Here is a 16,207-nt window from a genome sequence, read left to right as displayed (position 1 = left end):
AAACATTCTGCCTCTCGCTCATCACACATATAATAATTATTAATTCCTGATGTAATTAATTTATGAACTGTTTAATACTTCTGAGAAAAGTTTGTCAAAACTGCTGTTATTAAAATAAAATTAACGTCCAAGATAAATTAGAATGTAATACGTTGAATAGGCCACAGTTGTATATATTAGAGGATGAATTTTTCTGATTCTGTAAAATAAAATAAAAAAAGGAAGTGAATAATCAGTTATGTGTGTATTAAGAACAAATCATTAACGAAAAACAATTATTACCAGGAGTTTTATAATAATACTATTACTATTTTATTTTTTATTAAATTTATTATTTTTTGACATCTAAAATATTTTGTGGAGATCTGTGTTCAAGCAACCATTTGCATCTACTTATTAATTTATTTTTCTTTGTTCAATAATTGTAAATTTATTTTATGAATAGAACGTAATACGTGTGCTGAACAAAATCTTGTAAAGTTTGACAGCTACACTTTAATGGAATTCATAAATCAATATCCTGATTAAGCATAAACATGTGTGTGTCACATATATACATGTGATTATTTTTTATACTATGAGTGCATTGAAGTATGAAAACTGCCAAAATTACATGAATGTAGGCGACCTGACGCGTGATATAAGTCACTTCTAAAAATTTCAACTCTTGAATTAAAATAGAATTTTTATTGGGTAAAATGATAAAATAGTATATACATTAAAAAATGCGATTAAATATCGTAAAATAATTTCTTAGTAAATTGTATTATGTAATCTTTTATCATCTTCCTTTTTGAATGTAAGATCTCAATCATATCCTTGTAAAACCAATACTTTTTTAGAATACATAGTAAGCTGAAGTTTTAAAGCGTATAAATGTTGGTAACTCGTATCCCGGAATCTATTTTTAATTTTTTAAATTTGCATTAATAAATAATAGCGTTTCTAAATTTTATCCAAGAGTAAACAATGTTAAAAAATTTTAACTAGCATCGTTAAGGATGAAGTTAATCTTTAGTAATAAGATAACGAAAATGAAGCGGTGTTATTCTTAATCGAAGCACGGCCCCGGCAGCGGAGAACGACAAGAATACGAACTACAGAACGAATGAGATGCTACAGCTGCAGTCCTCCGCTCACGTGCGCGATGTGGGTTGGGATGCATGACGTCACCATTGTGTGAAGAGGTGGGGGATATTGTCAGTCTCGTGTCAAGATGCGCAAGGCCGTCACATTGCTTCCAAACTACCAGGACCGTATAACTCATCAGATGTTTTCTTATAAGACTGCCAGAGTGCTACGAAATGAACTCTTGTTATCCAACCCGTGTACCGATATGTATTCACCGTCAAATTTACGTGGCATAATTGAAAAGCCGTAAATAACTGTTATGCTCTTACGGATTTGAATTGATGGGTAAAATTATGCTACTGATTATGCGGATATCTTAAATGTAATTTATCTTGCGGATTAGTTCATGATATTCTAATAATAATGGATGAAATGAAACAACAATCCGATAAAGATGTGATCAAAATAAGATGTACGATACAACACAACGGTTTTTTTTTTTGGTAGAAGACCCCAAAAAGTTGCTTTCAGTAAACAGAAATAAATTATTTTATAAATACATATATATATATATATATCCCGCAATATAATATATATTATATAATATATCCCGCAACAAAGAAAAGGTTTATGAATATTTAAAGGAATTAGGGATGTTAAGTGCTGTAATGGTGTTGTGACATGACTCACAAGTCACTTTCAAAAATTACATAGACCTTTTCAAGAACAACAATTATCACATATCAGGCCTACATGGAAAATGAGGAGTAAAGTAGTTTCGCGTTCCCTTTTCATTGAACCAAGTAAAATAAGTTTAATATCAACAAGCTAAGTTTACCAAAATGTAGGCGATACTCATTGTAATGATTCCATCATGCTGATCACTACAGAGTTGTGAAGTGTCATTCTCTCAGTGAAACAGATTCGGTTATTGTCTCTCATCCCTCAGTTACTTTTCCTGTGCCACAACTATAGTAAAAACCAAGAAAAATAGTATAAAACAAGATAATGGATCTTCTTTCTTTGGAAATAATGGAGTATCCATATAGCAGTCTCCATTAAGAAGAGTATTTCTCTACATTTATTTAAAAGAGCATTTGTCTTATCCTTCAGAATTTGCAGACCTTTTGGTTTATGAGAAACATAGTTGAATGTACTGTTTCAAACTTTTTTCTTTTGCTAATTTACTTAAATTTTCCAACAAAAAAAATCTGCACTTTTGAGTGTGACCATTTCTCATTTTATACCAGGATATAAATTATAGTGACATGGAAAAACTTCCTAGTAGCTTTTCTGGTGATAAATATTTGTTGTGATGATCGCTGGGAACACACAGCACAAGGAAAATTCTTTTTAAAAAGTATCGGTTTGTTTGATTTAAATTTAATTAAGTATGATTTTTCATAAAAGCGTATTTTGTTATATTCGCTTTAGCATAAAAAATACAAGACGATTCTCTCCTCTAAAAGATTAAAGAGATCGTCCCATCCAGTTTAATCAAGGTTTTTTACTGAAAAAAAAACCATTAATATTAGTTAATAGAGTATAATTTTACTTTAAATATCCACTAAAATGGAAAGAAAATTAAAAAAATTGTTTTATTTGAATTCTCTTTTATGTATTCCGGTAAGATTATAATTTAATTTTTTTAGGTATATTGTTAATTAGTTATAATTGTTCTGGTTATAATTAAGATTAATAAAAAAAAACTGGCCAAAATTCAGAGAAAAAATCAAATATTTAAAAAAAAAAACATTCTTCATTATAAGTAAATATTTTGTTTTTATTTGGCATATTTCACAATGTACTTTTGTTTTTAATGTGTGGGAATAAACCGGTTTGATTTTTTGCAATAAATCTTTTTTTTCAGTAAATTTGAATAATACAATAATAAAAATAGTATGAAGATGTCTATACGCTGGGTAAAGAAAAAATATTTATTTATCTCAGGTTTGTTTTGAAGTTATTCTATTAACGTTTGTCTTTACGATGGATATTTTAATTTTTGAATAAATGGAAAAGAAAATTATGTGTTGACTGGATTCAGATCTAAAATTACACATTGTAGATTTTTCTGGCTTAAAATTACCGTTTTTTTCGTGATTTAAAATATCCTCAAAATTTTAATAAATATAATAACTTATAAAATATTATTTAATAATATAAATAAGACAATGAATGAAGTACGTATGTAAAGAAGAATATGATTAGTTTAATATCCTCTTTACAATTTTCTAGTAGGATGTAATGCGCTAATTTGGATTAAAATGTACTGTTTTTAATCATAAAGTTGTGTGATGTGTTGTAGTTCTAGTAACTTCGGTTAGACTGCATTGCTGTAGTGCTGCACCAGCAGACGACAAGACAGTCAGTCGGTTATTGGTGTTCGTACAGCATGGATCGTTTCCTGAAGCGGAATTCCAGGAGCGACAGTCGTCGCCGTCCTGGAAACGGTAGTAAGCGATCAAAAACTAATCACAGTGGACAACAGATAGTATCCACCGAAAACGTTGATAATGAAGTATTATTACAGAAATTACTTCGTGCATTACCACCTCCTTGGCCGTGGCAAGGACTAGTCGATCTGACACCCAGGGCGTTATCAAGAAGATTGTGTGCCAGACCTCAGCCCAATCAATTATATCGAAGCGACAGTTTCAAATTTGAACGATTCCACCCTGATGATTCAACAACCTTGGATATTGCACCCTATCGCAGACAGGTATGTCTAACAACGAGTATCTTTGTTTACGTCTTTGTAATTATATTTTTTCACAAAATCATTACGAAATTGACCTACCTCAATGCATGAATTATTGACTGTATTAACAAATTGTATGAAATAATGTAATTTCAAATCAATCATTTAATTATCGTTAGAATGATTTGATTATACCGTCATATTTTTTTTATACCTATATTTATTGTGAATGTTTGGCTACAAATAAGTAAATAAGGTTGAATTAACATGCACTGTAATAACAAGTATGTACTGCACTTCATAAAAATATATAATTATAACTTTTTGTAAAAACAGACCATACTTACTGAAAGTACTTGAATATTTTAACAGTAATTAAAATTCTAGATAGTGAAAAAAGTTTGTCTTCATAATTAGAATAACTTGGAAAAAGTTTCATTTTCGTTTACGGTATTGTTAACTTCTTAAAAAGTCAAAATCAATAAAAAAACTTCCGGTACATATGATTAAACGTTTTTCCTTTTTTTTATTAAATTTTGATGAAATTTCAAAACAGAAATGTCTATGTTTCGAGTTTATTTTTTGTAAATGTTTCGATTTAAGAAATGTATACATATTTTCAACAAGATATGTTTATTTCAATTTTTATTGTATTGTGCAATTATTTACGTGTCTTTTATTTTATTTTAATTTTCTTCGGAATTTGTTTGTTTTAAATTAACTCGTATAAGGAAGCATTTTTTGATTTTTCTTCCTTTTCAAAGTATTGAATTTAAAGCAAATTAGATTTGTTTGATACAGGAACAGAGATTAAGAAATATGATTTGTTTTACTTATGAGGCGGAGAGTACCGACGAAGACAATATGCTACTGTGTATGAAAATATGAATATATATATATATATGCACTTTTGGCATTCAAAAAGATCAATAATCAGTAATCTAGTTTATTCTTTACTTTTCAAACACTTAATTCTACACAAAGCAAAAAGAATGAGAACTAGAGAAATGTCATGTGTGTGTATTACATACATATATAATACAGATATCTGTCTTGCCAACTCTGTCGTCTAGTCGGCTATGGTTTGACGCAACGTAGTAAAATAACGATAAAGTTGAGTCCTATGAGAATTATAGAGTATCTTAGCTTTCAATGTTTTACGGACGAATTGTTTCACACTACGCCCGGTTTTAATGTTGTTTTGTTCCTTTTATTTGTGAAAAGTCATTTAAATAAAAAAAAAGCTTGTATTAATAGAAAATTATTCTGTTCGGTTTGAAAGCATTTGCTGCAAATATTACCTTATAACAGTTTTTTTTTCAACAGTTGTTACTCTAGAGTATACCGAAATCCTATTGAAGTAGTTTTTATTTTTAGATAATCATTTTATGCAATTTTTAACCCCAATCCTGTCGTTTTTATAACAGATTTAAAATATCCTTTGACGTGATATTCACGAATGCATACGTTAATTGGTGATGATTTATGAAACAATATTTATCTTTACTGAAAAAATGATAAGAGGGGTTTGAATTCAATATAATTATACTACTGATGGTATTACTGGATATTAGAAACCAGTTGTTTCCTAATGTTTCTAATGTTTCCTAATATTATTATCATCAGAAAAAAATAATTTTTTTTTTAAATTTCTAGGATATACAGGATTATTAGTAACAAGCTTTAAATGTTCTCCATTATTCCGTTATTTATGTGTAATATAAAATTTATACAACTTTATTTTACGAAATCATCTCTTCGAATGAACAAACATAAATCAAATAATCACTTCATCACTTATTAAAGTTTTTTTTTAACTAATCCAAATGTCTCATCGCGTCACCAACAATATTAAATAAAAAGCTTCAAAAATATTCTTTAAAAACTCATTTTCCCATAATTAGAAATTAAATCGTTCTGTTTACTTTATTCTTTTTTAAAATCTTTTTATCGTTAGATTCCTTTTTTAAACATAATTTTTACTTCACGTTAAGCTTCTTTTTTTCAGGTACGTCTTAAAACCTCATCTAAATGCTGGAAGTTCTTTTTGCTCTTTAAGATAAATTCTTAATACTAGTTTTCGTTCGAATAAAAAGACCTTAACGAGACTCTTTCCGTCTCCTTTTAAACATTTCTCTGTTTCTCAGTCGTTTTGTAAATGTCCCTGGCAGTTCATCCTCGTTGGTTAAACAGATCAAAATTGATTCACTTAGCTTCTACGGTTTTAATTAAATTTATAAAACTCTTTGATTACAATTTGAATGGTTCGAAAAATGTATTGTTACCAATCTATTTTAATAACTTTTAACGCTGTAAAGGTGTAAAATGTTTTCAGACGTTATAATTGTATTGTTTTTGCGATTTCCTTATTGTGTTTTGTTAAGTTTATGAGTCGTTCGACTGAGTAGTTGTGGTTTCTATTATTATTACAAATGTTAAGTTACATATCACATAATATAAAGACGTTTTTCATTTTTAATATTTCAGGAAAATCGTGTATAAGTATGTACTACTTAAATTTTGTATCTTTTTAGAGCATATTTTCATTTTACTGTGTTTAATACATACATATGAATATATATATATATATATTCGCGCATGTGTGTAGTCTTTTGCATTTATTTGTTACGAACTTTGTTAAGAAACAGTACGATTTTAACTAACACTTACAGATGCTTTTATAGTTTTCCTTAGTTCATAAATGAATTTCTAATGTATGCGGGTAATGTATAATATAATAATTTTCATTGAAAACTTTGTTGTCTTCCTGTGATAATTATTCTTTTTAATATTTTCTTTCGAATAAATATTAAAAAAAACTGTCAATAAATTCTATACAATTTCCTACAAGTGTTTTCTACAACGTTCTTTTAATCGAGTGATTCATTCTTCTTGATGATAACAATTAACAATTTTAATATAATAAATATTAAAATAGATAACAATTTTTTCGCATTTTATGTTAACATTTTATAAATTTTAATGTTAATTAATTTTTTTTTATTTTAGAAGGTTAATTATGTAAAAAAGAAACTTTTAGAAACTAAAATATTATCCCAAGTAATCTTTTTATGGGTAACGTATTTATTGAATCAACAGAAATTAGACGTTTCAAGGAAATCTAGACCGTTTAGTTTATAAGTAATAACAACGTGGGTTTTCTGTGTTTAGTGGGATTACATGTAGTTCTTTCCCGTTTTATAACTGTAATTCTTTTATTTTTTGGATTGAAAATCTAGATGTAATGATACACATTGATAGATTAAAGTGTATATTCGGTCAAGTGTAGATTTTGTAGATTTACGTTCGATCAAAGGTGGTCTTGCACTACTTCGAAGAGACGTACTATTGACCGTTACAACATATTAGGGTCTACATCTCGATAGAATCGCTTTATTATTCAGTGCTGTGATTAAATTTTTGCATTTTTTTTTAACTGAAATATACACAGGCCGAATGACAACAAAAGAACTAGGTTTTAAATGATCTCTAAAAAAATTTTAACCATAAACGAAGATTTAAAAAAATACCATTGTTAATTGTACTTAACGGAGGTTTTAAACACATAACAAATTTTTTTAAATAATAATGATTTTAATTTCTAAGATCTTAGAACCTTCGTGTAGACTATAATAAGGACAATCAACTTTCCAGCAGTATATATATATATATATATATATATATATATATATACTCGTATCTTCTGACTTTTTATGAGTGTGAAACGGGTTTAAAATAAAACTTATGAAAAAAAATTGAACTTTCTTTATCTTTCCTTAATCTATCTGTGCCACAGTACTTTTTTAATTTTTTCTTTTATTTTTGATGATTTCACGTTGTTGTAAAGCATTTATTAGGAGATAATAAAAGACCGCCTCGATTTTTTTTATCGTTGATTTGATGCAAGCTATTATGCTGTAAAACTCATCCATAAAGATAAAACGCATCTAGTTAATATAAATAAAGCCATCTAACTGGATATTCGATGTAGAGAGAAAAATAATCGTATTAATTTCCTAAGAGTAAAACGAACTTACGTAGCCCATTACTTAAACATTATCAGCTACAATAACGGACTGCATCTACAGTGTTTAACACGATAACCTTTTGAGGTCGTCTATAATCTTTCTTCCACTTCATTCCCTCACCTTCTCAGTTATATTTTCATTATATTATATAAATTAATTGTAATAACTTGGTCGTTATTATAATTAGTTTGTGCACATGGCGTATTAGTAATAAAAAATTAAACTATACGTCGAGGCCTGCTTACCACGTTATTTTTGAGGTCTGGTTACGATTAAGTATCTGTATAAAGAAATTTTGGAAGGTTACGTCGCGGTTCATACGTGTATACTTTTACAAAATGTTCTGAGGTATAAGAAAACAAATCTTTTTTATAAAACTAACGAATCTATTCATTCAGTCTATTAATTGTTGTAGAAGTAATATAATTTCCAATTAGCTGTTTTCCCTTTGATGGTGGACGCCCAGACTCAAATATACTGAAAATGTGAACAATTTTAATTAGATGGGACTACCTGTTACTGGAATGCTTTAATTGGCATTGCGGGATGAGAATGGGTAAGACCAAAGCCTGAACTGTAATTTGGTTTGTAAGCTGAAATAGAATTTAAAAAACTCATGAGTTGAGATTACGTAGTCAGAACGAAGTAGAGGCGTGCGTTACAAATTTTTTATGATATCGAATTAGAAAAGAGTTTGTGCGAATTAAAAATTGCCTGATCTCATGAAAGTTTTTGACAGGTTTTTCTGAGCTAACCTTACCTATCTTTGTTTAGAATTTAAAATTTTTAACTTTTGTTAACTTTATTTTTACGTATTAATTAATTTTTTTTTTTGCCCGCTCAAATTGGTATTCTTTTCTGGTTTATTGTAATGGAAAAATAGAGAAAATTAAGGTATCCTGAATTAAAGAAACTGTTACAACTATAGAGAATTATACAGTGGTGTAGAAGTATATTTATTTTCACTAAACTCCAGTCTTGAGCCAGTCTTGGTATCCAGTAAATAATCGAATCGGATCTCGGTTATTGCTAGTTCTTGTCCGCATCGAATCTGACAGTCTTGATATCAAAAACACAGGTAAGGCCTGTCGACGTCAGTGATCAGTTATCGATTTACATTGAGACAGTTAACCGAGCCGTTTTTTCAGTACCCCATATTTTCTTTAACAACTACCCACTTGCGTGTGATAATTGTGTCCAAAATGAAATATCACAGCAGTTTCATCAGAAGTTAAATTTCCAAGATTTGAACTATTGCAGAACCGTTTTTCCGACTGATCCACCATTATCGTCTAGAAATCTTTCAATTAATTCCCTTTGGTCTGTAGAAAAGATTTATTATTAGATTTATAAATTATAATATTTCTTAAATTTTCAACATTTTCATCTCCAAAAGATAAACAGGCTATATTGTGCTTATGTTGGTGGAGGCCCTCTATTAAATTGTTATTCAGTTTGTAGTCTAGAATTAATTTGTTTTCATTACAATTGTCTATTTTTAAATTTTATTTATTATATAATTCATATACAATTGTACCATCAGGCATCATAATAAATGGTTCAAACCGATCTGATGTTAACGATTATGTAGGCCTCCTACACGCACGCTAATTACGCGTAAAAACAATTTTTAGTTTTAAATCTTACTTTTTTGATTCTTTTATTATTTCCAGTACAGATTTGAAAAAGTTGAAATATTTCTGTTAATTTTGAAAATTAGTATTTTTGGATTTTATTGATTAATCCAAAAATAAGTAAGTATTAGTGTGTATTTACAATTTAGCAATATAAAACAAAATGATCAAGTATAATATTCTTCCGTTCGTTGAGCGGGGTAAAAGATGAATTTTTTATATTCACGTCGTTTCTAAAGTTCTTTACTCCTTTTCTGTGTTGCAGCCTTACTATTCTTTCATTTGAACAATACGAATACACAACCAATTCTTGTAACCGCTATTCAATAAGAATCATCCAGCAGCAAGGGAAAATGTTCAGATCAAGGAGATAAGAACTATGCTCCCCACCCTGGACATATTTGCGTTCCGTTTCCTATACCTATTTTTAGGTAGATTTCATAAGGAATTTTTTTATTTTATAAACGAACAAATCTCATCACTCAGTTATCAAATAAACTATGAAATCATGATTTATTGGGTAAGATATTTGTTGAAGATTACGATTATGGTTTCATGATATGTTTTTTTTTTTTTTATAGTAATATTTAAAAAAAAATTCAGTCAGTATATTAGTAACTGGTATAATGTGGCATATATCTTCAACACTAATAAGAACTACGGAAAAATTACTATGTATAGAGAAAAATTGAAGGTGTTCTATGTATTTTGAGACAAAAACTTTCTTCTAGTACCATTACAGCCTGATTTTCGTAATGAAATTTAAGTCACTTTGTTAACTTTCGTAACTTACGCCTTATCTTTTCCCTTTTTTTTAGATTTTCCGATTAAAAGTTACATATTCTTCGAAATTTTAAAATTTATTTAAAAACTAAGACATTGAAACCTACTTATATTTAAGTTGTAATATTTTCTGATATGTTTTTATATTTCGTTTGAAGCTACCAGATGATGTAAAATATACGTGAGCGAAATCTAACATTGATATATATATATCTTTTTGATTATATCTTTTTTATATATATATATATATATATCTTTTTATCATTGATATGGATCATTATGATTGAAATTTTCATTGTGATGGCTGATGAAATATTTAATACAGGTCTTATGCCGAGTGTCGTATTGATTGTGACTTTTTCAGTATAGTTATATTCTTATTTCCTATAAATTGTATCCTGATAATAGTTATTAATTAGGAGTTGGATGAAATGACGAACATTCACTTGTTACATTTACTTGGCCGCTTCGGGAGGTTGTGCAGATCTTGTCTAAAATGTTATTTAATGCAAATAAATAAATAATGTACGAGGTACAAACAGATTTTTTTTTAAGACAACAGTATTATAGTATTAGAAAAACTATTAAATATTAAAAATGAACGTAACCTTACAAAAACTAATGGCTTTCATTGCTTCCTTTTATTAATCGACTGATTAATAACAAATAATTTACTCGGATAATGTATAAATATTTACTTATAATAATAGAAATAATACAGGTATAAGAAACTTATTTATCTACAAACGTATAGGAAAATATTTTTTGAAAATCTGTATTAATTCACAACTGATTTACAAAAGGCTATAACAAATGAGGTATTTATAGATTAGTTACATATAATAATAATACTCGTTTACATATAATACTCGTAAATGTTAATACTCTTTCTTTCTCTCTTTCTCTACCTATATGTTTCTCACTCTGTATTTTTCTCTCCCCTTTCTCTCTCTCTCTTTTATTGATTGAATGTTCATGAGTTTTTTAATTTTTGATAAATAAACACATTTGAAATTAATGAGTCATCCATCAACATATTTAAATAAGTTTTAATTCTATATAATTGCTTAGTTTAGCAAAATAAAGATATTTTTTTACCGCTTCAAATCCTTTAAGCTAATAAATTACCGCTATGATAAATGTGTAGTCGTTTCTGATTGCATATATTAGTATTTATTATAAAAAATGTAAGCTTTCATTAGCTGTTCGTCCTTTATAATGATAACAAGATAGTTAACAATACTACTGTATTCTGAAATTTTGGGCCCCAGTTGGTGTACAGAAGTCGACGGTTTTAGCTCCCCGTTGGACGAAGTGAAAGGAACTGAAAGATCTATCTGATCGTTGATGTTCAGTATCGGTATAAAATATATGTTAAAAAGTACACTATTATTAAATTTTGATCAATCTTCTCTTTCTTATAAATTAATAAATAGCAGCTTATAATTAATTTTAGTGAATTAAATTCTTATTTTTAATAGTTGGCGATGTTAGTCGGAATCTGGAAATCAATAATTTTGTAGAATGAAAAATGTAATTTTATGTAAGAATTTTCACCTGTAAAGCATGGAAGATTCTCCCCCTGTTTTAGGCCACTTGCACACTGGTAACATTTTCTCGGTAATATTTTATTGCTGTCGCCGATTTGTTATCATGAATCGCTTTGTTTAGGTCACAGTAAGAAATTATCACCTAAAAAATTATGACATCATTTGTCGATATGGATTTTGCGGAGACGCTCATGTTATATGCATTTACAATAAGAATCAGAAAAATAAAACTAAAAAGAACGCTGTTGGGTCCACGTACTGTGGAGCAAAAGGATTCTTAGAAGAAAATGTTACCAAATTTTTATAAACTGTGATCCGATCTCAAGAATTTTTGTTTGAAATTTCCGTATGATTTTGAGTTTCTCTGATTTTCCCTGTTATTACTTTTCAAAATCCAAAAATCTGGTTATAAATTCCATCCAAAGAGATACTTATTGTATCAAGGGCACCTGATACCTTTTATCTGGGTAATGTTATTTTTTCTAACTTTAAGACCCACTATCTCACCGGCCTCAGTGGTGTGAGTGGTAGCGTCTCGGCCTTTCAACTGAGGTCCCAGGTTCGAATCCCGGTCAGACATGGCATTTTTTCACACGCTACAAAATTATCATTTCATTTCATCATCTGAAACAATACGTAACGGTGATCCCGGGAAAAAAGAGATCCATTATCTCATGACTCAATAGGAATTCAGCAGGGAAATTCTTCACAATTGTTTTTTTAAGTCTTTCTTTTAATTACTGAGTTTTTTCATACTTTTACTACAAACATTTTCACTTACAATTTTTATTCAATTTTCCTATTTTTCGAAGCTAATCTTTTTCACAAAAACTTAGAAATATAAATCTTAGAATATATTTATACAGAATATTTTCTATCTTAGAAAATATAAGTCACATCAGGTCTAAAAAAAACTCATTAGATGTGTCTTGCATACACAAACACTGTAAAATTTTCATTTTCCTACTTTAAGCAGTTCATAAGGTAACGGGTCTTTTTTTAAAAACCATGCTATTTTCTGATTAAAACATCATTTACCGCAGGTTAATGCGTCCTTGTCATGCTTATATTCTTCTGGTCGAGTACTTTTTCTGTTTTTCTTAGTTCCATGTTAATAAATTATTTTTGCTTCCTTATCAGGCTTTTTATTCGATGATTCATCATGTTGATGATAGTTCATGATGTTCCATGGAAAAACCCCGTGTGAAGGGTTTTCATATGTCTAGATTTTATGAAAATAAATAGCCCATAATGCACGCTTCATTCTTTTAAACTGTATATTTTTTGTTATAGCATTACCACAGTAGCCCTGAATTTCGTTGACAAGTTTATCTGTCAGTTGACCTTTTCCTGAAATTTTTTTCATTTTGTAACAAAACATTCTTCAAATCTCTGCGGAGTTTTCTTAATCGTGAGCCCATCCGCTTCTGAATGTGACCAAAATTTCATAATTAACCAAAATTTCAAATTTAACCAAAATTTCTCTATATAAACTTTAAATCTCCCTTTCACAATACCCAGACAGTGTCAACAAAAAAAAAAACAAATAATCTTTAAAAAATACTTTAAACTTCGGATTTTTTTAATGAATTAACACTTAACAAAATTAAGTTTGTTAACTTAACAAAAGAATAAATTTTGCCACCAAAAATATAATATTTGCTTATTTTATTGTTTTATATGGATAAAATAACATTTTAAATAAGCAAAATTGCTACAAAAATCCAATTTAAAAAAAAATACAAGGTACCAAGTGCCCTTAACGTAAGATAGATAAATAATTTTAAATAAAACATGTTTACTCGATTATTTGATTCAGTTGTAGGTGCAATAATTTTTACATTTATATTAGAACTTTTGCGTGTGTTATTTTTGCATTGTGTAAAATAAATAAATAACTATTTATTTATTTTTTGGTTGATGAAATTACATAGAAGCTTTGAAGCTTTTGCGTTGAATATGGAAGTAGAATCTTGCAGCGTATAAAAAATACCTTGACCGAGATTCGAACCCGGGACTTCCGGGTTAAAGGCCGAGACGGTACCCGCCGCATAAATAGGAAAATTTACTGCTTTTTGTACTTTTAGTAGTTATTGTAACTCGCTAAGAAAAATAAATCTGATAAAAAAACATCGGTGGTGAAAAGACCCTTCCAAGTCTTTCAATTCGAAATTACGTAACTAAGACGCTATAACCTTTGAAAAAATTTGATGTGACCACATGACTTCCCTGTTCGCCTATTAAATTACATATACAAATTTCTTTTTAAATGAAAAGTACATAAGATCTTATTAATAACTTTCGATATTTTTTCGTATCTTGTTTTTAAATTGTTATTATTGAATTATTGAACATTTATTTTATTTTTATTGTATTTTTTTTTTGTATTTATTTTTATTTTTACAATCATTTTCTTTCATCATAATTATTAATAAATCAATATATTTAAATTTAAAAAAAGTTAAAAAAAAAGGAGATGAAGTCGGATTCGAACCATGTGCCTTCCCCTTGTAAGATCCAAATATTCATTAATTACAATTTTATTTGACTATAACTCTGGAACCAATGAAAGTAAGTATCGTTGTATGAAAGTATTATGTATCGTTGAAAATCTCTCAATGAGGGCTTATTACTGCAGTTAAGAAAAAGTTCAAAATCCAAATTGTTTGAATTTTGGGCTTTCTCGGACACTTTTTGTCCAGTCGATTGCAATTAAAAGGGGAGGTGCACAACTAGATGTTTCAACAAGTCCTAAATCCAAAATTTCAACATCTACAACTAATCGTTTTTGAGTTATATGAAATACATACGTCACACCGAAACTAGTCAAAATGGATATTTCCGTTGAAATCTGAAAATCGAAATTTTTCGCTATCACAATACTGCCTTTAATTCGTACATGGAAGTAAAAAATTGATAGTACATTAGGCAATTTTACAAATTAGTTCATGTTTTTAAAATCATTTGTTAAAAAAAGAAGTGATTAACTGAAAATGTTACAATTCTAATATTTTCATAATTATTAATTTATCAAAAATTTACAGTGTTAAAAAAAGTAAAATTTCACTTAGAAAAAAAAAATTAATATAATGTGCTTAGCGAAAGACTGTCAGGTAAACGATCAACAAAAATTCACTAGTCGTGCAGATTTATATAAACATGAAGGCTCGGTGATAGTTTCGTCAGCCAAAAGTTTCCACCCGGAAGAATTGAAAAGTCACTTTGCTATTACCTCAATTCGTGCGCGAACTTTCATCACAAGCTATAAACTTGACAGTCGTAACTAAATAATCGCGCGGAGATAGTATCAGTCCGCGGTAGGTCTTCCTGTTAACCTGTATCACGAATCATAGCTGTAGATTTATCGATAATATTTTTGTTGTAGAGCAGGATTTGCTTAATTTATCAGCAAGTAATAATAATATGAGAAATTTTTACTCGATAATGGACACTTTCTCATTAAAAAAATGAATTTTTTCATAGAAAATAATTTTTAGATAAGATATTAATGTACCCATTCTGTCTTAAAAAAATGTATTATGTACAGTTTCTCAACTCAGTAGGGGGAAGTACCTGATATTAGTATAATACTATTATAGGTTTCACTATTTAGGTGGCTTCTTTACTACCGATATGATTTTATATCAAATTATAACTGTAAGCTATGTTCAGTTGGAACAATCTATGTTGCAAGAAGTTGTATTAAGAAATCTAAAAACATTTATCGTGTTCAATTCTTTATTAATTATAAATTTATTTTTAAATATATAATACTGATTAATGAAAAGTTTTACTGATTTAAATAATTGAACTAATTTTTAATTGTGAGTCTATCATTATATAGCTATAATACACTTCTTGGAAATCATATTCAAATACCAACTTTTTAGTTTTTTTTTGTTTTTCATTACTTTTACTGTTCACGTATTTCCTCCTTGTTTAGAATTGCCTGAAACCCATTCAAAAGAATTTAGTATGGTAAGGTAGTATGTTAAATACCTGTTGCGTCTTTTAATGCCAGTTAATAATGCCTTCCTATCAATGTCATATGAACTTTTCAAAAACTGGTTATATTCGTGTTAATTTAACTGCAATCGTGTGAGAAAAAATATTCCATCTACAAGTAATTTGGAACTACAAATAGATCTGAAGTGTTTATTTACATGATCAACTCTAAAGTTAAGCCTACAAGAAGTGAATCTATGTTAAATGCCATAATCTTACGGTTGCAGGCAAGCTGAGTTAGTAAAATGACGTAGTAATTTTCAAAGATAACAAGTTTTATGGAAAGTTTTCCGGAGAAAAGTGAGAAGTGAAGTTTGTTTTCCATTGCGTTCTTCTTTGAACCAAACATGCCTTTGTGTTTCAGTTTGCTAAGCCTGTCACATGTAGGGATAATCAAGCCTATAAGTGGCACCTTCATTCAGTTTACTGGTACTG

The 16,207-nt window shown here is 28.6% G+C and overlaps 1 protein-coding gene across 1 annotated transcript in view; it reads left to right on the top strand.

Moving 5' to 3' along the window:
• The first annotated feature begins 3,461 nt into the window (after positions 1 to 3,461).
• hwt (SH2 domain-containing adapter heavyweight) overlaps positions 3,462 to 16,207 on the top strand; it is a 426,431-nt gene continuing 413,685 nt past the window's right edge. Inside the window, exon 1 of the mRNA XM_075354077.1 lies at positions 3,462 to 3,793. Coding sequence (XP_075210192.1) covers positions 3,467 to 3,793 — 327 coding nt within the window. The 5' untranslated portion in view covers positions 3,462 to 3,466. The remainder of the gene's footprint in view (positions 3,794 to 16,207) is intronic.

Source organism: Lycorma delicatula, chromosome 1 (genome assembly GCF_047948215.1).
Source record: "Lycorma delicatula isolate Av1 chromosome 1, ASM4794821v1, whole genome shotgun sequence".
Classification (NCBI taxonomy): domain Eukaryota; kingdom Metazoa; phylum Arthropoda; class Insecta; order Hemiptera; family Fulgoridae; genus Lycorma; species Lycorma delicatula.
The sequence above is the reverse complement of the archived record's forward strand: the minus strand, read 5'-3'. Positions and strand labels throughout refer to the sequence as shown.